Source organism: Gadus morhua, chromosome 19 (assembly GCF_902167405.1).
Source record: "Gadus morhua chromosome 19, gadMor3.0, whole genome shotgun sequence".
NCBI classification, from domain to species: domain Eukaryota; kingdom Metazoa; phylum Chordata; class Actinopteri; order Gadiformes; family Gadidae; genus Gadus; species Gadus morhua.
In genome coordinates this window covers 6,977,206-7,001,518 of record NC_044066.1, presented here as the reverse complement: position 1 = coordinate 7,001,518, position 24,313 = coordinate 6,977,206, and the positions used below count along the sequence as shown (strand labels likewise).

The 24,313-nt window shown below is 43.7% G+C and overlaps 2 protein-coding genes across 3 annotated transcripts in view; both read left to right on the top strand.

The window, feature by feature from the left end:
- Positions 1-6,469, top strand: part of cacna1bb (calcium channel, voltage-dependent, N type, alpha 1B subunit, b) — a 119,908-nt gene extending 113,439 nt beyond the window's left edge. The window contains exons 47-50 of the mRNA XM_030341792.1: positions 695-710; positions 1,708-1,810; positions 1,865-1,956; positions 2,911-6,469. Of these exons, the coding sequence (XP_030197652.1) occupies positions 695-710; positions 1,708-1,810; positions 1,865-1,956; positions 2,911-3,459 (760 nt within the window). The 3' untranslated portion in view covers positions 3,460-6,469. The remainder of the gene's footprint in view (positions 1-694; positions 711-1,707; positions 1,811-1,864; positions 1,957-2,910) is intronic.
- A 169-nt stretch (positions 6,470-6,638) lies between these two features.
- The window catches only part of si:ch211-196i2.1 (collagen alpha-1(II) chain), an 83,629-nt gene continuing 65,954 nt past the window's right edge, over positions 6,639-24,313 (top strand). For both annotated transcript variants that reach the window (XM_030341778.1, XM_030341779.1), the window contains exon 1: positions 6,639-7,085. In XM_030341778.1, coding sequence (XP_030197638.1) covers positions 6,977-7,085 — 109 coding nt within the window. In that variant the 5' untranslated portion in view covers positions 6,639-6,976. The remainder of the gene's footprint in view (positions 7,086-24,313) is intronic.

Genomic DNA, 24,313 nt, shown 5'->3' with positions numbered 1-24,313 from the left:
GGAAGTGTTCTGTGTCCCTCCCTGAGGCTAGCCTATAACGCAGAGCTGACGTTATAGATGCCCTGACCCTGAACCCCTCATTAACCTTAACCTTTACCCTCACCCTAACGCTAGCCCCCTCTAATGATCAACACAGAAGCTGGTCAGAACGCCTATGCTGTTCTCACTGCTCATGCCTGTCTTTTGGCCGGATAACCAGATAGAAATGTGTCGTCACATTCTTCGGAGGTCCATTTACAGTTGATACAATCAGCACGTTAATCCGAAACGATTTACAGGGACTTCTAGATTTTGGATGGGAGTCAAACACCCCAACAACTAGACCATCCTGCCTCCTCCCTGTGATCTCATTGGATGCTCAATCAGAGCTGGGACAAACATGCTCTCTCAGACATGCCCGATAATGAACATAATGAGGGATTTGTAATTCTTAGGATGAGATTGGAAGAGCTCACATTAGTCATGAGTGAATGTAGCCATGTAATTCACCTTGGTTTAAGTACACACACACACGCACGCACACACACACACACACACACACACACACACACACACACACACACACACACACACACACACACACACACACACACACACACACACACACACAAAGACTGACTTATCCCAACTGAGCCCATAATATTCCTCAATCGCTGTGTGTGCTCTAGTCGATGGCCCTGCCTACCAAGTGGAGGGGTTCATCTGCTATAGTGGGGGTGTAGAGTGCAGCAGCTGGCTCTTTACAGCCCAGATAAAAGACAGCATGGACAGGCTCAGGGTAGCGATTTATAGGGTCCTCAGTAGAGCCCAAGACCTCGATGTCCAACTGTGTGTGTGTGTGTGTGTGTGTGTGTGTGTGTGTGTGTGTGTGTGTGTGTGTGTGTGTGTGTGTGTGTGTGTGTGTGTGTGTGTGGGGGGGGGGGGAGGGGGGGGGGGGGGCTGTTGAGAGTGAGTTTATATCATTATATTAGTGATTAAGGTATAATTATTATCTTTGATAGAATCAAATGTCCACTAGATCATTGGATCCCAACCTTGGACTAAAGCTGTACCACTACATTGAGACCTTTTGCTAGTCACCTCGTAAGCAAACGTTAACAAATAGATAAAGACGCATGCAGTGCCTGCGCCCCCTTTAATAAACAACCATAACTGCAAGGAAGGCTGTGGCCCATGGGAAACAGTGGGGAATCAAGGTCAGCAGCACTGCTTATGCTTCCAGTGTGTTCATTTAGCAAACACAAAACATCAATGGAAAACATTACTTTGAAAAACATGATGATACAAAGTGAAATAATAAACAAGCCATAATACTATATTTACATGACAAAATTATATTATATTTATTTTCAATAATTAGATACAAATTTCTGTGATGGTTATTTTTCTAGTTCAGGAATAACATCCCAAGTACCGCCTGCAGTACCTTTGTGGGTTAAAGAAACATTTATAGAACAAGAATAACAAATGTCAGCCTACAACAAACAATACAATACGCTCTTAGACAAAGTAAACACGGTCACGGCTTCAACACGACTACGGGATGTGGTCTGCAGCTACGAAGAACGCAGCACCATACGCAGGCTGACACACCCGCCGTGTTGTACCGGCGGGGCACCCCCCCCTCCCCCTGTCCACCGCCTCCTCTCCAACCTTCCTTCCTGTTCCTGTCGTCCCCGGCCAGGCGTGGCGGCGGACCCCCCTGAGGGCGAGGCGTGGTCCCGGGAGCGAGCCAGGGAGCGGGAGCGGGCCGGGCCTCAGGAGGGGAGACAGCAGCGCTACTACTCCTGTGACCGCTACGGAGGAGGAGGTGGAGGAGGGGGAGGTGGAGGAGGGGGAGGAGGAGGTGGAGGAGGGGGGGGAGCGGCCTCCAGGGAGCACAGCCACGCCAGGTCGGCCGGCCCCAGCCGCTGCACGTCACCTGGGGAGGGCCCCGACGCTGGGATCTACAAGCTGGTAACACACTCACACTCACTAGCACAGTGGCAGGTCTCACTCTTATACCGCAGCAGGTCTCACTCTTATACCGCAGCAGGTCTCACTCTTATACCGCAGCAGGTCTCACTCTTATACCGCAGCAGGTCTCACTCTTTTACCGGAGCAGGTTTCACTCTTATACCGGAGCAGGTTTCACTCTTATACCGGAGCAGGTCTCACTCTTATACCGGAGCAGGTCTCACTCTTATACCGGAGCAGGTCTCACTCTTGTACAGGAGCAGGTATCACTCTTATACCGGAGAAGGTCTCACTCTTGTACAGGAGCAGGTATCACTCTTATACCGGAGCAGGTCTCAATCTTATACCGGAGCAGGTCTCACTCTTATACCGGAGCAGGTCTCACTCTTGTACAGGAGCAGGTATCACTCTAATACCCTAGCAGGTCACTTTTATGCAGTAGACGTTCACACTCTATACAGTAGCAGGTCTCACTCTTGTACAGTAGCAGGTCACTCTTATACCGGAGCAGATCTCACTCTTATACAGTAGCAGGTCACTCTTGTAAAGAGGCAGGTCACTCTAATACAGTAGCAGATCTCACTCTGATACAGTCGCAGGTCACACTTTTATATAGTAGAAGGTCTCACTCTTATACAGTAGCAGGTCTCACTCTTATACAGTCAAACTACTGTAATTGACAATGCACTTTAAATACATGACCTTCAACTGCCTCCATCAACGAATACTAACCCAAAGGATTATTTTCTCTTCATGATTGTAAATTAAGGAAATTGATTTAAGGACTAATTTATCTACTTTGTATCTTGGATCAAATAAGTGTCTTATTTGATCCAAGTGATCCATATGTATGTTTTTATAAAGCTAATATCTGTTTTTATATAGCTAATATCTGTTTTTATATAGCTAATATCTGTTTTATGGCTTTAATACACATGTTCTTCTTCCCGACAGGGCGCCATCATGAACAAAGGCGGTCCCGTCGTTGTGACAACGCTGACCGCCGCCCGTGGGCGGCGACAGCTGCCGCAGACCCCCCTCACCCCACGCCCTGGGGTCTCCTACAAGACCACCACCCCCACCTCCACCTCCGTTTCCACCTTCACTTCCACCACCACCACCACCACCACCACCACCGGAGGCCACCAGCACCACCAGTCCCGGGCCGGGGGCCAGGACGACGCTCCCCGGCTGCCGGTGACCAGCATGGGGTCGGACCCCCACTGCAGCCACCCGCTGCCGGCGCCCTCCTGGGACTCTCCGGCCCAGCGCGGCCTCGTGGAGGACCCAGAGGACTACCAGGACGCTGTCAGCAACCACGGAGGACGAGGAGGGGGCGGAGAGGGACGACCCGCCAGGACCAACACCACCTCTTCCACCACCGCATCACATTCAGGGACGGGAGTCCCGAACGGCTTCCACTTCACCCTGGGGGTCAACGCGGCGACGGGCTCTGGTCCCAGAGGGGGTCTCAGAGACACCACGGAGGAGGACTGGTGCTAGCGTGTCGTCTGCACACACCGTGAGCAGGTGTTCCTGGGTCCAGCCCTGTGCCTGAAGACCCGCTGGTTAAAGGGGGTGTAACGTTAGAGTCAGGTTCTCCTCTCTGACCGATGGGGAGGCAGGAGGAGGAGGCCACGGAGGGGACCACTGTACGCTCTGATGATTAACACTAAAGGAATCAGAAATACCATTCCACTTTTGTAGTGTTACACGTTTCTTTTTATACAAAAATGAAAGAACAACTGAAGATTTTACATTTTTTCTACCCCTTCTCATGCACTGGAATGCACGTTTTTGTTTTGCAAAAAATGTATCATTACAGGTGAATAACTCTTCTGCCTTGGCCAGTGGAATCCTTATTTTACCCCGCGACAAAAGCCAAATTATGAACCCTAACACGTGAAGCCAGGGTAACATACATGACTGTGAAAGACAGGTGACGTTTACAAACGCAGAACCCGTTCGAAGGCCAGCTCACAGCCTGCTTCCTCCTGGTGTAAAGTGAGCGGTTGTAAATCTCAGTTTGACGGCGTTCGACTCAACATAAACAATGTGCTCAGGCCAGGGTCCCATCTGATGGAGAACACACCTTCACCAAAGCCTGCATGCAGGACATCGTCTGAGGTTTCTCAAGTGGACGTAGGTTTGATCTAACATAGCTACTGTGTGTTGTTGCCAGTATTAAGCAGTTCCTAGAAAGAAAGTCTGGATAAGTGTAGCTAGCGAAACTGCCGAACTCTCAACCATTTCCATGAACGAAGAACAACGTCAGAAAAACGCCAACTAAAGATTCTAGTTTACTTTGAACGGGACAAAACAGCTTGAGTACCTTTTATGTTCACATGCTTTTTTTTGCTGTAAATTGTAATGTATGATGTACATTTTCTGAATGCATTCATGGAGTAAATGGACCTTTTCCTGGAGTTATGTGGCTGAGTACCAAGTGCCTTGCTTTTCAGATATATTTATTAATATATTTAATTAAATTACAGCCCGGCTTTAATACAGAGTCTCGTGAAGGTATGGGGTAATTGAGAAAATAAAATCACTGATTAAATGGTTATGCATATAAAGAAATTATATATATATAAATAGATATAGAGAGAGCGAAAGATATAAAATATAGTTGTAAATACAATTCAAGGTCAAATGTTTATTGAAGTTAAATGTTTTATTCGTCTTAACAGCCGCTCAAATAGTTCGACCCTAAAATGAGGTGCAGAAACATTAGATGACGTTCTTCTGAGTAGTAGGTAAAGCCAGACTACAGGTGCATACTGAACTTTGAACTGCATGCCAGGGTTATGAACTTTGCAAAAGATAGGTTGGATTTTGCTCCAGGGTGTACGCTAAGCCTTTCTATTTCAGACCATGCTATGGGTTGTGATTACAGAAGGGGAGGGGGGTATTAGAGTAAACAGAGTATTATGGTATGCCATTTGATTTATGGGATGTTTACCCAAGCGAGCCTCCCTACATGAAAATGGCTCCAGTTCAATCGCATACCCTTGATTATTAAATCCAGAATCTCATCTATGTCACTTTATGCACAGTATATGAAAACACATTCTGCATTTTTTTTGTTTGCCATAATTGTAACGAGTTCTGTTCTTCCTGTGCGTGTTTTCATTTCCCGAGAGTATTATTTCAAGAGTTCATTTATTGCGTTAAGGTTTTGAATCTGGGCCATGTTCACATGAGAAGAGGGAAGAAACAAATAGAGTTGTCGTTGCTTACTGTCGATTCAGAGGAGGGCTATGCAACAACACAACATATAACCCTGTAGCTTTACCCCTGTCGGGAATCCAGTATTCAAGCTTTACCCGAATGTGACCAAACTTTTACTGGGAAATGTGTTTTGTTTGTGTGAGTGAAGAAGAGATGCAAATGGAAGCAGTGTTACATTGTTCTGTGGTTGGATCAAATACACACTGAGGCACAAATTGTATTTAAAAACGGCATATTTGAAAGACAATTTTTTTAGATTGATGCGCTAAATGCACGAGTGAAAGAAACTGCCCAAATTATGATGATTTTGTGTTTTGTTGAATCAGATCTTGTTTAAAACTATTTTAGAAATAGCTACCAGTGTTTGTCTCCACATGTTTTGAGTACCAGATATAGCCTACTATACTGCAGTTTTTATAGTACCATTGAAGCAAATTCAAAGACCAAAAAATGATCTGTCCAATTGATCGTCTACAGAATATTGTTGGCCAACCAGACATGTATAAACAACAAATTATTTACTAGTATACGGTATACCTTAACATGAAATCTTGTTTCTTTCACGGTGTACCTAATCAAATATCACATTATTATTTTTTTGGTATTGTGCATTGTGCCATCTCTCCCAAGTGAATTACATTTTTTATTTTGACTCAATATGGTATGGCAACCGTGGAATGGAAGTCAAGTGGCATTATTGGTGAAATGGATGACATTCATATTGTGTTCTACCTGTCTACTAGTCTAAATGTCCCCGTTTGTTGGTGTAGCTGAGGGGGGATGGCCTGTGTACATTCCTAGGTTATAGACACAACCCGAGCCCATTATTAATTAAAACAATCCGCCCCTTCAAGTCCTATACTGGAACAACAAGGTGCAACACATTGTGAGATGCACTGGTTTTACTGGTTTGTTTAGTTGTGGCTATCCCCTGCCAGACATGTCATGTTTTTTGCATGTTCTGAAAAAAATATGTATGTGCATGTTGAAAAAAGAGACATTGTTTGACTTCACAGTCCATGAGATGTATGTTCTGTTTCCTGGTTGTTTTTCTGGTTCAGGATAATAGAGAAAAGCTTGAATAACGATTTGATTTCCATATTTGAGTGAAGATGATTTTAGGGTTCTCTCTTAAAAAGAGGTTGTGGAAAGGGTGACTCGGTTTGCTGCCTGGTCTGTTACACTTGGCTGTCCATCCGACAGCCATTTCTACTGTACCATTCGATTTTGTATGAATATAGGTTCTTGAATAAAGAGACATGATTATGAAAAATCTAAAAAATCTAGGTTGTGTTACTTTTTTCAAGGTCAATCTAAACGTCTTGGTGAGGTCTTTATAGGTGTATGGATACAAATGGATCCGATTGGTTTTCAGCACACAAGTGGGCGGGGCTTTGTTTGCGCCACACATTTGGCGCGCATCGCTGCGCTCTCGTGCAGCAGATGCCGTTGGCTGAGGTACCTGTTGCGTCGTAGAAGGAAGGATGGAGAGCAAGAGGACAGAGAGTTAGGCCTGTTTTATCTCACTACAACGAACAAATAGAGGACAACCGACAGGTGTATTTCAGTAATATAATGAATTTGGCTTCAGTTTCAAAACATAATTTCTTATTGACAAATTGAAACGCCATAAAACATGCGTCGGATGTTAACTGCTGTCTGAAGTGGATAACAGTTAAAAAAAACAGAAAATCCTGTTTTCCTCAATATTACCTGCATTAATCGAGGCTGAAATCCTACTTATAACGTCGAGGCTACTATTTAAGCCCAATTCACCGCTCCAGCTAATATGCTGGGCTGGGCAGTCCAGTGGACGGTGTGTCTGCTGTGGTTCCTGCGGATGAGCGAATCCACTGAAGACTTCGCGGGGGAGTCTGGCTCCGGCGGGGCGCCTTCAGGTAAGGTGGACTATTACTCATATTCAAACACGTCAGTATTGACCCCTATGGTGCATATACAGCTATTACTGTCGCATATGTTTAAGTCAAGCCTCATATGTCTGTACTCTCGCTTATCGTGTCATAAACAGTCGGTGTACTGTCGCCTGTCGTGTGACTTGTCGCGCGGAGCCTTTTCATCACAGCGGTGAGCGGTCTATTGATTAGCCCACGTGACCATGCGAGGAGAAGCTAATTATCCTTGGACGTTTTTCGTATTAAGAAAGTGTGCTGGTGATTGAAGTGTCTTCACAACTTTATTCGCCCATCGTATGTAGACACCTCTAAGCGCTCGCACCTGAGAGTTGTATTTCATACCCAAATCCAAAATATCGTAATTCAAGTGATTTTTAATAAAGTAACATCATCACATAAAATTAATGATTGGGAAAGAATGAGACCAGACGGACATACATGCTATTAGAAATTAAAGTCAACTTTAGGACATTATGTTATTGGAATGCTATATAGCCTACATACATGTCTGGTCCATTGTTATGGGTAGCTTTCATTCTTATCCTCATGGGAAAAAAAATGCATTTGTCATGTATTGGGGGGTTTCTATTTCTGTATCGGATTCCCATCCCATCCCAGGGTTATCAGCTTTCTGCGGATGTATTGCTCCATGTTTGGAATACAGCTTCGAAATTTAGCAGAACTCCTGGACATAGAGACTTAATTAAAGGCAGTTGGGTTAATTGATTCAGAATATCCGTATATTCATTTTATATTGGAGAGCGTGGGACACACCACCATCCAAGTATAGAAATGTATCCCAAGCTCATATTAACAATTTTCCGATTCACGTAATATTTGGCTGGAGATTTGCAAATGATGTGGAAAGATCTTTTGCTGACATGTCACACAGTGTTGGCTATCGACAGACCCGCCCTGCATGTGGAATTAAAGTAATAATCGCATCTTGCATTGGATCCAGAACATTTGATTGTGTTTATTGGTCTTCAGCTAAGCCTTGGCCGGGGTGCAGTGTATTATATACAAGGCAGGAACAGGGCCAGAGGCCATTCTACAACACAACAGCACAAAGACAGCGTAACATACTGATTTAGTATACCACACGTGTTAAAAGGAACATGCATGGAAAGACACACATGGTTCCCGGCTTGCTTTAGATTCAGTTGGCAGTGGAACGCTCCGATGTTATACAAGACAATCAGACAACGTCCCTCATTCTAGTTCACATAAACTCACCGGCCAGAGCTCAGGCCTCTGTAGCCTTCATCATGAGTGTTGATAGTACCACAGCTACAGCTGTCAGTGTGTCTGGTGTTTAACACCTCTAAATCCATGTTGTCCTGTGGGTGTAGGAGCCGTTGGCCGGTCGCCAGCGCGTGTCTTGTCTGAATTCCATCCGCATAACAAGGGGCTTATTGTCCCGATCCTCCTCCTTATCATCAAGGCAACGTGGCTCTGTACCTCGCAGCTCCATAGGGGACAGCTTAGGGTCCGGGGAGAGGGGGACTCCCCTCTTGGATTAGGGCTGTTGGAAGGGACAGCCAGAGCCCGGGCTGTGGAGAGTGAACCCAGCCCCATGTTCTTGGGTTGAATGTTTTCACTGTATGTTTTTTAAAGTCCTGGAGTCGAAGGCATGCGCCAACGCATGGAAGCCTTCTTTAAACACAATGTCAGTTTCTCCTGGAACAGGCAGGTTATGTAATGCTGCAGTCATATAATCAGGCTTTGTAAGCTTTTCAGTGCATTTATTTAAATGATATCGGCTATTGCAGCAAGTAACACGGGTAACCGATATGCTGGTGATACGGTTTAATGCGTTTTGGCACCAACAGTGGTATACAGTGGTTAGGGTTTAAATAACAGCGTTGTCATCAGGAGTCTGGGAGACCTCTGGCCAATAGCATTGGCTTAGGTTTCATATTGAAATAATGTACTTGAAAGGTGGATTTTTTTAAGTATATGCAAGCATATTGTTACAAGTAAATGCTAATTGGACTATTACGTTGAAATAGTCTATTTTGCTAGGGAAGGTTCCTAACTGAGTGAAATGATCCAGAGTTTTTTTAGTAGCAGCTATGATAAGAGCTTTTCGAAAATTCCAAATGTAAAGGAAAGGTTCCAAAGTGCTTCCTTTCCTATCTCCTTCAGCATAGGGTACACTGGACCATCCTTGACGAAAGGAAAGGAGATAATGTCGTCCCACAATACCTTGCAGCAGGAACATTTAAAACAACGCTTCATTAGGCCATTCACTGAAACAAACGATAAACATGACTGACAACTATTTTCATACAATCATTCTTATTGATGATCTATTCCCACAAATATGAGTGGACAGGAGTGTGAGCGTGAGCAAACATTATCCATGTGACTTTTGGGACGTTGAGCCTTTATTTCATTTCCTTATCAAATTCCATCATCGGTTAGGAAGTGGTATTTTCATGGGATTATTCACATTTATAAAGCCTCCATGAAAAAAACTGGTAAAAGCACGGGGAAAAGTATCTAATATGTGCTTTTAGTAGTAGTCCATCTTCGATTCGTTCTAGTTTCACAGTTTTTAATGACTTAGCCTAGAGGAAGTGCGCTCTTTGAATTCTCTTTCACATTATTCCTTGACCTGAGGATGTTTTCATCAAGGTCAAGGAAACGAGGTTAGGAAAGGACAAAAGGATGAAATTCCATTGACTATTCGACTGCCGCCCAAGATCTTCTTCCAATTACAACAGTTGTGTTTAGTGCAATAAAACTTTTGCATCCATGAAGCCTTCCTTCTCTCACATCTATCAGCCAACATCCCATCCTTTATCTAGATCAAGCCAGCAGTGGCATAGATGTCCTGAGGACACTGGTGCTGGAGCGATGACGCCATATGAGCTCATGAAGTCATCATCGCCATGCTGGCAGATCAATAACATTCATCTGTGTTCGATGAAACTTGATCCGTGTTGGTGAGGATCACAGCCTCTGTCTGGAGCCTGTTAGAGATCCAAGTTTGAGAGACTCTACATCTGCAAGCTGTGCATAAACACGGTGTGTGTACACACACAAACACACATACCCACCCATACATAGCTGTTTTCAAGTACTATTCTCAGTGTGCAGACAAAGACCCACAGACACACACACCTACACACGCACACACACGCACATGCACACGTACACACACACACACACGTACACACGCACACGCACACACACAGTTGTATTTTCAAGTACTATTCTCAGTACAGACAGTCACACATGAAAACACACACGCAGACAAAAACCCACACACAACTGCACACACATACACATGCACATGCACACTTACTCACACACACACACACACACACACACACACACACACACACACACACACACACACACACACACACACACACACACACACACACACGCACACACACAGTTGTATTTTCGAGTACTATTCTCAGTACAGACAGTCACACATAAACGCAGAAAAAGACCCACAGACACACACACGAACACGCGCACGCACATGCACACGTACACACACACAGTTGTATTTTCAAGTACTATTCTCAGTACAGAAAGTCACACATAAACGCAGAAAAAGACACACACACACACACACACACACACACACACACACACACACACACACACACACACACACACACACACACACACACACACACACACACACACACACACACAGCTCCTCAGTCTGGTTCTGAAGTCCGGAGAGGATTGGCTGTCTGTCTGAACAAAGCCAGGGAGAGAACAGCGGGTACTAAACCACATGTTGGACCGCGACCAGAACCCCTTCCTGGTTTATAAGCTCCTTAACAACCCAACTGGATCCAGATGGCAGAAAGCTGGCTTTGATAGTGAGGGGGGTGAGAGACCTTCACATGGCATGAGTTAAAGGAGAACACGAGGGACCCAAGCCCCTACAGGGTATCTCCATCTTAACATCCACACTCTCTCCTTTGGCGTCTTGGTTCAATTTGTTGTACACCAGTGAAAAACCCAGACCTTCGACGGGACCGAGGAGCCGTGAGTCACGAGGAGCCGATGGTTAGACGATGCGGTTCTTGGTCTTGTAAAAGTCGCTGCCGGTGTGTTTTGAGTTCCACTTTGATAGAGTCGATGACATAGATATTAGACACCGTTTATTACAGGCTTTTTACCTGTGTCTGTGTCTGTCTGTTCAGGTTAAATGGTACACAAGTCTTTGTGGATGAGGCCAACAATGAATTAGCAACCGATGTGGTCCATGTCATTGAAGGAAACTTTAACGTGGTTTGGAGTATGTCAGGTGTAACACCTAGCATTTAATGAGGCATCTTTCATTCTCCTTCTTGACCTAACTTGGCATCTGTTATGAATTGTTTTAAAACTGTTTGCATATTGTGTCCTTGGTTCTTTTCTGTTGTTTGGTTTGTTTTCTTTGATCATCTATTATTCTCTTCTCAACCGTTCTGTTATCTTTTATTGTTTTATTTTCGTGTGTTATTTTCGACTCAACTGTTCTCTTATTGTCTATCTCAGAGCAGGATAGGGTAGTGGTTTGGGTTTTTGACGTCCCAGGGAAAAGGTTCTGGGTTCAAACCCCAAAGTCCACGCAGTCTACCTGTGGGTATCCTTCCCGGATCAAGAACCCCCCCAGCAACGCCTTCTTAATGATATCACGTATGAATTCCATCACCAAGTTCCTTCAAAGACAAGCGTCAGCTCAACGACTGAACAGCAATGAATGGCATTGGTGCTTTATGTGCTGCTAAAACGATCTCTGGTCACCCAGGTGCCCAACATAGACGCCCCCCCGGCCTCAACACCAGGGGGGCTCTAGTCTTGGCTCTTAACCAAGGCTGGCTCTCGGAGCGGTGTCTAATAACAGAGTGTTCATTAATTTGGCAGGCCGTTTAGCCCGTGGGAGTCATTAAAAGCCCTGCCAGTGTTGTTGTGGATCATTTAAGGCGCTGCATGCAGTGGATCTGGGGGTCCCTGCGGCTGCAGCTGGGACATGTGTCAGCACACCGGCATGCTTGCTCCACCAAATACAGAGCAGGTGATGCAATGTTGTTTCATCGACCGGGGGAAGTACACACACATGCATGCCTGCTCTCACACACATGCACTCAAATGCATGCATAACACACCCTAATACAGTTCCCCTAATGTGACTCTTGGAACAATCACATGTTTCTACAGAAACTAACATCCTGCATACATGCCAAACAATCTGGACTAATGATGGACAGTTACCTGTTAATATATTATTCTACTCTGTATACACAAACTTAAAATCCTTTGTTAATGGGCAGACACAGACACACACACACACATACACATAAACATACACATAAACGCACGCACACACAAACGGTTTCATTGACCAAGTGGCTTCTCACTGAACCCTTCTTGACATCATCACTGTGCGTCTGATGGGAAAATAAACAGAGCTGCTGCTGGCTGTCCAGCTAGTCCATAACATGCCAGTCATGGTCGCTTATAGTCAGGCTCCCAGTGTGACATGCAGCGCAGCTGCAGCAATAGTTTAGTAGTTTTTCTGCATTTATTCTGTAGTCCTTCTTTGTAAAGGGTTAAACATTTATGCTAAGCGAGGCTGATTGATTTTCCGTCATTCTTTTTGCATCTATTTTATTTGTCTAGACAGGATATTCATTGTCTAATTCACAAATATTCACCTTTCTCTGCAATAATTATAATAATTATTTGCAGACTCTGAATGAAGGTTGCAAATGCTCATATTATGTTAATACAAATACATTTTTGGGGGAATATACAGCCATGTAGTTCCCCTAATGTGATTTTGGAACAATCAAGTCCAGCGCAAGTCAATTAAATGGTCCAGATTCTCCCATTTCCCCCACCAACTGGATAATCCTAAATATAAAATAATGGCACTTGTACTGAAAACACTGTTTTCTTTGTTTCCAGCCTTTTCTACGAGTCCTTAATTTGTCAACATGTCACAAACACAGAGAACAAACCTGCATTTGAAACGCCCTATTGAAATTGATTGGCCCTGCCCATAGACGTCATAATTTAAAGTATAGATGCAGATCTTTGTCTTAATGGTTAGCTCAGCCGTAACGGTGGAAGTACCTTTGTTTTGACAACCTAAAGCCAGGCTCTCCAACAAACCCCGGAGGGCTTGACATGAATGCAAATAAAAATAGTTTTTGTTCTCCCTCGTCTCCCCTGTAACATGTACTATGACTTATGTCTGCTGTTATGAACCACCGACCATACGTGTTCTTGAAAGCGATGTTTGGCCCAGAAGTACAACAGACATAGGACCGTTAAATCTTGGCCCAGCAGTCAGAGCTGCTTGTCACAAATCGGTCTGCTGGCCTGCTCCCATCCAACGGCTCCTCAAACGGCTCCCCAAGTAGGGAGTCAAACTCCACTGTGTGGGGGCCTCCCTGGGGGGGGGAGAGGGGGAGAAGGGGTGGAAGGGGCAGAGTGAGAGGGCCGGGGTGGGGAGATGGAGATGGAGAGGGAGAGAGGGATGGAGAGAGTGTGCATGTGAAAAAGAGAGGCAGGGAGGCAGACAGGGAGGTAGAGAGGGAGAGGGATGAGGAGGAAGGAGGGGGATATGAGTAGAAAGATGGGGATAAGAGGGAATGGAAGGAAGAAAGGGAGCTGGGGAGAGAAGGATAGCGAGACATATCTGGAGGGAGTAGGCGAGGGATGGGGATGATAGGGGTCGAAAGAAAGAAAAAGGAGGAGGGCAGACAGAGAGAGAGGGAGATAAAGTGATTACGTGGTTTAGATCTCATGGCTAACCCTAACCCTAACCCCTCAAGGTTCCAGGTGGTTTGGGTTAGGTACACGACCCTCCATGGTTAAGAATAGGTATTAGGTCAAATGGAAACTATGTGTTTCTGAAGTTAGACCTGGTACAGGCCATTATATACAAGGAACGGTTAAGTTAAGGGAAGAGTTGTGTTGACATTCAGCGGACAAAAATGTACTGTTTCAAGTATGCCTTTACTTTTACTTAGTTCAACACATGTTCACTCATAGGTATTCTGTGTGGTTTTCTATCAATCATCTTTATGGGAATCCTCATGAACTTGGTAACCAGGGACAAACCCATTTAATAAGCCCCTGGATGCAGGCCAGGAAGGTATTGTAAACCAGCATAACATAACATTGTAAACTAACGCATACACAGCAAGGTGCCTCTCCAATGCAACCCGTTTTCCAGATATGTCTTCACCTAGAAGCCGCTCTAGTGGCTGCTTCCAGCAACCACAGGGGTTTTCTGCACAGTCGACAAGCGCTCACTCATTGAAGGGCGATAGAGAAAGAGGGCTTTGAGAGGAGACTATGTCCTTGCCAACATCTTTTAACTTGGTGGTATTATATAGTATTATGACTTGTTTATCGGTCGCTAAATCGTTCTTCAGCCTTTGATTACCTAATGCACGAATAGTTTAGCTAATGTATATTTTAGTTTATCCTGTGATGTGAAAATCCAATTTAAGCATTTGTATTCCAAAATGTATTGTATCCAAATGTTATGCTACAAAGCCTTCTTTAATATAACTCAGATAACCCCAATACAGCATCTGTAAAGGTGCCTTTGATTTAAACCTATGGTTTACAAATATGAGGTTTCCTACAGAGCTGATTGAAGTTGACCCCGATGTGTACCTCTATTCTTCAGTCGTTTTTGCATCTAATGAGCAGCTTTGATTGGTCATGTTCTTCCAACACTCATCTTCATATCATCACCGTTGCTCAGTAATGCTCTGGTTTTCCATCCAGTTCTTTCTTCCTTATTCCCTCTGATTCTCCAACTCTGAAGTCAGTACTGGAATACGTGACTCTCACGATTCAGCGCAGGTCTGCCTCCGTCTATCTTACTCAGAGTGATGTCATAGGATATGATGTGTGCTGTTGACAGATAGAAAGAGAAGCCGCCAATATCTGCACGGCATTATGCGATCTACAGGCTGAAGTTTGGCAGCCTTATTTTGAACATTCAAATACATCCATACTTTCCACACCCATGTGCAATCATCATTTTTATAAGCTTCACTCTGCAGCCCTGAATGCTACCAGTCGCCGGTGATTGAAGACATCATGCAGGGTTGGGATTATGACGGCTCGAGGTCGATAAGAACACCTTGTGAACATGCTTTACAAGCACCTTTATGACTCCCTCAGTATCACTGGTGTTACTGCGTCTGCTCTGGTGGCTGAGATAACGGGGACCTCAGCTACCACCACCGTCAGGTTACGAGACCAGGGAAGACTTAACCCTAACCCTAGGTCAAACTAGATGGGGATGATTTGTGCCCTGTATTCTGTAAGAACACCTTTGCTTATTGTTGATTCTACTGATGTACTTTGCTCGTCATTTTATTCCCTTTTGAAATACGATAATGGGGAAGGAGAGTTTAGGGGTTAGTCTTGACTGTAACCTGAACGTTTCTGGATTCAAACCCCATCTTTCTGTAGCTGCAGGGTTTCCCCCAGCACTATCTTGTTAAGGCGGCCGCCTTAACCAGACTAGGGCCCCGCCTTGACTACCAATGTATTGAAAAAAAAAAAAAAAAAAAAAAAGATTAAAAAAAAAAAAAAAGATTAAAAAAAAATATTAAATATACAACATTGACTTCATTCACTCTATGTGTAGATAAAGACAGACCTGCGAAACAGGCTGCAGGGCAAGAGTCTTACAGCCTGCATGAAGATCAGCATCAATGGCCCACCAGTGTCTAAGTTCAATTACAGCAGGGCGCTGGAACTGTTCTTTGCACAGCCACGCAGAATTGCATGCACTGATGCCTCTTGTCGGCTGTGCCGCAAATAAGATCCAAAAAAGGAACTGTAAATAGTTGTTGTTGTTTTGTAGTGTCTGCATGTTTGCACAACATTTGTACCTACTGTTGTTTATTTATATGGAAATAAACAGTCGTTTATTTCATTCATGCGTACTGGCATCTTTGAGCAAAATACCCCCAAAATTTTTCGCCGCGGCGCAAACAACACCACCAACTGCTTACCACCTTGACTGAGACATTTACTGGGGGAAACACTGAGCTGTATGCATCCACAAGCAAGATACCCTAACCCCTACCTGCTACTAAATGACATGTATCTAATCAGAAACATTGCTTTGGATGAAAGCTTCTGCCTAAGCCTAAATATTTGAAAAATAATCTTACAAAGTCATATAAGAAGCTAACTATTACAGGAAAAAAAAAAAAAAAGTTACTTATGTCACGTACAAAGTTCCATGACAGAAAAGGTAATGCTACACAATTTAACTCCAAGGATTAGACTCATCGGCACACAGCCAGCCCTTCACTGTTAAAGCGTGTTATTGAAGTTAACAATACTCCTACAAGTGTATAATTATGCAGTTTTATTATCATAACATCTATCCTTTGAAAGACGTATTCATGCTCAAACACGAGGCGAAGAGCTTCATAATAGCTGTAATACAAATCCTTGCTTATCGTGCAGGTTAAGTAATAGCGGTTAATAATTATATGGTCCATAGCCAAACAGAGAGGTATTCTCTGTCTTTCAAACAGTGTGACTTCTTGGAGTCTTGGAATAATGTTACAATCTATGGTTTATCTCTCTTCACCACCAAACTAGGGATGGGCAAAATTAAAGAGAAAACCTTATTTCAAAGTAGAGTTTTGTAGTAGTAGATCTATACGGCTATTTGGGGTATGCCATAAAAAATGTATGTTGCTTTCACATTTCAAACTTAATATTTACACTATCCAATTGGTTTTATACTTTCTCAGCCTCGTACTTCCATTTTGAAAAAAAACAATCATTAATAAATGCATTGTGGATTTCACTTTATTTCACAACTTTACGAGACCACTGAAAGGTAAACGGTAAACATTAATATTGAACTCAGTGGCCCACCCTACGTCCTCAACCAATCTAGCAGCCCAGTTTTACAGCCCAATTCAGATGTTTCACACAACTCAACTTGGCTCACAGTTTGAAACGCTGCTCTGTTTATCTCATTTAATGTATACCACCATGTTTTTTATTTTACTTCCTTTCTTCACCTAGAGCGGCGTCATCCTTAACCACCAGATGCTTTCAGTTTCTCTCACTAGTGGTGCGCTACGTTTATTTTCAAACATCTGTTTGTACATTAAACCCACCGCATTCCCCATCTGCCGCTGTGTTGCTTCGCGCTGAAAAGGCGAGCTGAAGGTGGTCGATGGACACGACGAGGAAAAAGCAATCAATCAGATCTCGGCTAATAGCCGTGTCATCACAAATAATTACACAGCACATGCTAATGCTAACATTTCAATGGCGCTGCAGAACACAGTGTTCCGAGCCAGGCCTGCTGCCAAACACCAACCCATGGTTGGATGGTGATAGAACTGCTCTGTTTCCTGCCACCCCCCCCCCCCCCCCCCCCCATTTTCGAGAACAGAGTAGCACAGGTGCTGTTTATAAACCTGGTCCAAGCCCATCTTCAGGGACCGTCCCCGTCGACTTCTCCAGATGTGCTCCTCCATGTCTTGCCATGCCCTCTCACCTCCAGCCTCATCTGTTGTGCAGAGCGTCCACGAGGTTTAGGAGACGTCTGGACGTACGCACTGGTCCCCAGAGCGGAGGGGCTGCGCTCTCGTACCCCCGGCTCAGTGAGGAATGAGAGGGCTTTCACGCCAAGCAGACAAGAACACACATCTGTTAAAACAAACCTGGTTCATTTAGGTCCCCCCTGAAGGCTTACAATGCATGGAGCTCACAGACGGTGCCCCCAGAGCAACTGTACATGCTCTGTCGTTTACAAGACATAAAAGGCACAAGTGTCATTAGGAACATGTGATTGTGACATTGGCTGTGATATGTGACATGGATTACGCTAAACATTGTCATCTTGCATTCGCTTGGCATTCCCATGAGTCAATGACAAGGCTTATGTGGGTGAAATATAAGTACCATGATTGTCTCTTCTAAGTCTCATGTTTAATGAGCTGGCTTACATAAAACAAGTATGCGTACAATTAAGGTCCTAGTTTAGACGTAGAACAGATTTTGAATCTGATTATACTTACTTAGTTGTATGTTCCCTTTTCATGTTTTTACTAGAAATGCATGTTGGCTTGAACCCAAAGATGTCTAGCATTATGGACGGTTGATTTTATTACTATTTTAACTTTTTAAACAGAATGTTTAGATTAGTCTAAATAATAATAATAATAGATTCCACCTTATCACTTAATACGAATACAACAAAATAAAGTCTGACATAACCAGAAGTTACAGCTAACGACATATAATGCAGAACAATAAGTGGTGTGAACCTACAGATGTCTTCAACAATCTATCCAGTCTATCCAACAACTTTGTATGTGTCCATTCCACACACTCTAGCCAACAAGTGAGGCCAAATATTGCAAGACCTACACAGCTGGGAACTGTGGGTTATTTATAGGTCCAGCATGCCAAGAGAAGACCCAGACACGGACCTTTGTGCTTATACCACTTTCAACGACAAGGCGCCTCGATGCCACTTTTCCATCTCTCCTCGGCTGCTATCTCAAAAAGCTTAATAATGATCGATGACTGACGCAAGTGACGCATACGTCTGCATTGTTTTGATGAACGGCCCAGACTCCCAGCAACAGATGCCCATAACCATATAATTAGTGCATTCGTAGCTGCAGAAAACAGCAGGCGGCTTCAACCCATAGGCATGTTTCCCCCTCTCTCCCCTGGTTCCTCTCAGGGCTCTTGATTAATATCCCAAAGCTCGACTCCCGGAGCAGACGTCGGGCAAGTGTTGACTGGTTGACTCCTAAATCTCCTCTCAGCCCAAGAGGGAATATGTCCTCCCTGTAGGTAACACCCCTGAACTGTCCTGGAGGAAAACCCTGACTTTGGGGCCTTTTGTGTGTTGAAAGCTCTTGCCACTCCACAAGAGGCTGCACAGATGAACCGAGAGAGAGTGAACGTCTTGGGGGAAGTTGAATAACACCGGAGGGGTGATACCGTGGGGGTCATGCTTTATGACTTCCCCCAGGGGGAATTAGAACGGGTTCCCCTAATGCTTGGTCCAAGATGGATTCTAAGATGGCTGTTGCCGTTTTAACAGATACTTTTTGTAATTTCAAATTGCCTCTTGTGTAAATCATACTTTTTTTTTCTGGCACAGAAGACATTTTCTGACGTACGAGTTTCCTAATTGATAAAATACCTATATAAATGATCAGCTGTGAGATCGTTTAGTGATGACATATTCTCCAGTGGAAGTAAAACAATATTTTTTTCATTTTTTCCAAGCGTTCTCAACCATTTTACACAAACTAAGCATTTCCTCTGAATGAACAACCGTTATTTACCAGCCTTGTCAAATCAGATCACATGGGCTTTGTATGGCCTCGGTTTTTCCAACTTCACAATACAAAGCCTGTCTCAAAAGAGTATTTTGACGTTAAATGTCTTCCCCTTAGGCAACTATTGCCTGGCCCCGAGAAGCTGGTTCCATTCTGTACAACCAAAACGGAGCGTAGTCTTGGAGACCAAATATGTTCTTTGTTAATACAGGGACTGTCTATTTTTTCCCCTATCACATTCCCAAACCTGTGTGGCTTATAAAAGTATACATTTCAAACAATGAGGTAATAGTTGGCTCTGGCTTTTCAGAAAGTAAAAAATAATAACCCAATCGGATGATGTTAGCAGATGCTCTGAGGTTGACCAATGTTCTGTCAGAGAAGGTGACAAACCTTGTTTAGGGGTTAGAGCGCAGAATCAAGTAGTCAGTGTAAATCTTATGATGGCTCTTTAGACTTGCTTTGCTTTCAGACATCGCTGCTGGACAAGACTTCCAGGACAACATTTCGTGAAATGCATAAATATTGTTTCTGTTGTATATAATCGGGAAATGTCTAATGTTGGAAGTTGAGGATATTCTAAATAAATACTGTGGTGCAAATACCTACATTTCACAAGAGTCTAACTGCAGCTCAAATAATTGGAAATGTATGAAATATTATTTTACCCATTTTTGCATGTCTAAAAAAGTAATTCTTGATCCCACAGGATTGGATATTATGCACATGTTCAGGCTTAAATCAATCAGATTGTAGGCTCCCCCGAGAACAGTCATAAGGCCATAGGTTTTCTCCACTGCTGCAAGTCTTAGATTACATTACATTGGAAATAGTGTACAGAAAATACGTTTTAATGTGGCTCTCAACCCTCTGTGTCGTCTGGCCCCATCAGAATTTTATCTTTTTTTTTTTTCGCAATTGTGAAAGATGTTTGACCATTTATTTAAGCATTAAGATTTGTTTTTAAAAACAAAAGTAACCCAACTGCTATGTGACATGCTTCTCAACGTTTTCAATTGCCTGGATCGAGGAAGTCTAACAGTGCCATAATGTAAACCAAACACTTGGATGTACATTTGAGTAGTCTCTTACTGGTGCTTGTCCTTCATAAGCCCCAAAGTTTGCCAAGAGATCCATCGCCTTATTCTTAACAGCGTCCTGTTCAGAATCATTGGGCCCCATGGTGACCCTGCATGGTACATGGTGATCTATGATGCACATGTCCTGGTGTTTTCAGACGAGGGAAATGCTATAGCTCTCTCAGACTATGTACTTATCCTATCCCTGCCAAGTCACAAGCCTTCCTGTAGGGCTTATGTCTCATGTGGCTTATTTGGCTATGCTGACAAGCCTCAATAACACTGCTCTGTAACATCCATTTGTCGAGGTTAAATACCTCTTCAGGGGATGTTAGAGACCATAGTCATGCTTAAACAAGTCTGAGCCTACAACGATAAGGCCTAAAAAAAAAAAAAGTTTGGTTCCTGTTGGTTGTCAGTTGAGGTCATGGGTAGGTAGGGAATTTATTTTATTTTTTTATTTTATTTTTTCCAGCGGCAGCGAATGATAGGTAGGTTGTTTTCATTTAAAAACAAGAAAATTCGCTCATCCTTGTACAGAATAAAGAGGTGCTGTACCAAAACGTAATTATAGAGGTGCTGTACCAAAACGTAATTACATAAAAAAAAATATATATATATATATATATTTTTTTTTTATAAAACTCATAAAATAATTTGGGTCGCACATAAATTGACAGGGTCGGTCGGAAACCGGAACCAAACAAAATTTTTTTTTAGGCCTAAGCTCCCCACAAAGTCAATACATTGATGCTGCAATATGCAAAGACAAACGCTGTTAAAACCCACTCTGTGTTCAACCGAGTTCTCTTAACCTTATCTTAACATGTCTATCAGCAGCATGTTAAAGGTGCACTTATGAAGGAAGGTTAGAAATCTCCACCTAAAAGTGCATGAATTGCTCTTAACGGCAAGCGTTGTTGGTGACTGAGGGATGTGTACACAACCTCTCTGTGTGTGCACTACCTGTGGGTATTTACGGCTTTCCTCCTCTCCTCCCTCTATTTTTTGCTCCAGTGGAGGCAGGTGGAAGTCCTTAATCATCGCTACCTCTTAGTCTGACCTCCTCCCCGTGCAGAGGCCCATAATGGCACAGAACAGAATAATTAGGCTATCTGTCCGACCGTCCCCGACCCATTACGGTAACACGAGCCCGCTCACAGACAGCAGGGCAGATGGTCGGCTTTATGCCCTGATTGGGCCTCTGGAGTGGGGCCAGGTCAGGAGGTATAGAGTGGGGGTACCTTTCCGCTGATGGTGGGGTGATTGCCCACCTAATCGTTTCCCCCTGTGGTTACCTCTCTGTTGTCGCCGACCACAGCTCACCCTTGGCCGAAGAGGCCGAATCAGGTTTCCTTTCATGTGGAAATCAGCACCCTTATTTTGAAATTAGGCATACAGGATTATGCATTTGGAAAGGGGAGGAAGTCACCAACGATTTGGCATGTTAGATTCAACTTGTTCCAGACAGTATTATTAACTCGAACAAAAAAGTTTCAAAAAGAGTGCAATTTCATAGTGCAATTAAAACGTTCATTATTTTCCAATGTATTTCATGCAAATGGGTCTGCTTGTTCCTATACAAATAACAAGGTATCTATGGTAAAATGGTGCACCGTGTTCATCATAAGGTCCACATGGTCCATGTACAGCTCACTAAATCGCCCTAAACATCCCATGGTGCATTGCTCTCACCTCATTCTCTAGATATATGTTTATAATACCATGGGCTAAGAATCTGTTGTCCCGATGAACTCTGCAGTTATGGGCTGAACAGTAGCTAACCAAACAGGGGCTTGCTTATTTTAATAACACATGACGCCGTTAATGGCCAGACTTTGTTAGGATCTGCGTCACCCCTTCAGGGTTTAATATTGTGGAACCCCTATGGGAACAGGGGTCCTTAGGAAAGCAGAGTGGTCATTTACTCGCTTGTGAACAAGCTCGTGAAACGACCTGAGCTTTGAAACGAGTTCAAAGCTCAGGTCGTCGCAGGCGTTTGCATCTTGTTGTTTGTTTCCTATGTCCATGACCCGCACTGACACTTTGTGCGAGGCTGCTTCTTCCTGCATGACTACAGCCTCCACTAGTTGCTCCGACTACACTATTAATCTGTGAAAGATATTGAGGAATGAAGTTGTATTGGAGCAAAATTCAATGACTTCACATGACATTAGTAGTATTAGTATATAATGGGGGTTGAAATTAATTACCCTCTGGTTTATTTTCGTTTGTCACTATTTTTTGTCCATTTGATCCTTTTTAAAGTCGTTTTAAAGTTCAGTTAAATTTTTTTAATATCCAAAACAATTCAAGGAATGCCCATTTAAAAGAAATGGTCATCACTCCCCCAGAGGTAAGCTGGCCCCTTTGCATTGACATACGACTGGCACCTTTCAACAGCACAGGATAGACCATTTTGGGATCTGGACTTTGTCCAATTACTATGATTGCTAATACTATCATTTAAAAAAAAAAAGAAAAATGCTTGTGGCCGGATGGAATTCTATACGGCATGAAGATCTGCACGCACGTGCACTTATACACACGAAGGCTCAGCCCCAAACCTGTTGAAAGGTGTATGGCACATCAGACAGTCTGTCTCTGGCTAGCGCCTGGCCCAGGGGAGCTGTTGCAAGACGAGTGAGGAACAGTCATTTGTGATTTATGAACATTGACTGAAGTGGTTTGTGTGGCTCTTTTCTTCCCCTCTCTGTCTGTCCCACTGCCGTCCTCTCCTACAAACCACCACCTTACACACCAAAACGGCACGAGATCCATCTCCTCATTCTCAACAAAGTTTGGAGCCATTCCCTGGCTCCAAACACGCCAACAGTGGGCCCATCTGTCCGTCTCTACAAATTATACTAATTTCCTTGTTCTTCCAGATGAGGATTCACAATCATCAGTCTGTGGGGCCTGGGGTCTATATCTCAGCCAAGCCACAAACTGCGGCTTATCTTCGGGATTGTATCCTATGAGCAGGCTGGCTTCTTCCATAGCTGTTCGCTTACTATCTATTTCCATGGACGGGTGTTTAGGTTCATGGTAGGGAGCGTCTCTTTTGGAGCAGCACATTTTGATATCTGCAGGGATTTGTTCTTCCAAGGCAGATGCACAGCCTGCTTCTTTTCTAGTTTTTCTCTGCTCTTTGACATCCATTTAAAGTGATTTCCTTATCAACTCGTGATTAAATTACGTTGTTGGGTCTGGCTGCAGTCGCTCGGGGGAGAGGTTTAGTGTAGATTACCCATAATGGATGTGATGAGGAGCTCACATAATGGCCGGTGTTTAGAACAATAGAAAACACATTATTTTTGCCACACCAAGTTAAGGCTCCAGTTAGGGAGTGCACATATGTGAAGTGTGTAAGTCTTGAATAATGCTGTGGTGGGCGGCTGTGGTTGGATCCAATTAGCCAGGCCCGTTTCTGTGGAGGATCAGCAGACAGCCCTGGATTCACCCTTCAGAATCTGATCATAGTGTGTCATGTGTGTGTTTCATTGTCAAGGATCAGCTTGAATCTGTTTTTTATGACTTTTTTACTGCCTTCTAGTATCAATCTTTGCCGAGCATCTTGACAGTATGTCTATAGATGTTAATTTAAAGGGGAATAAACACGATCCACATGTCTTTTTTTAGGTGAAGTAATGCCGTTGTTCATACTAGCTTCAGAAAAAGCAATGGTGAATGATCATACGTAAAATCCTCAGCTATGTTGATCTATTTCAGATGATGTCTCTAGCCAGGCCAATTACTTTATGAGGAATTGATGATCTTTAAGTCGCCTGTATTTAATAAG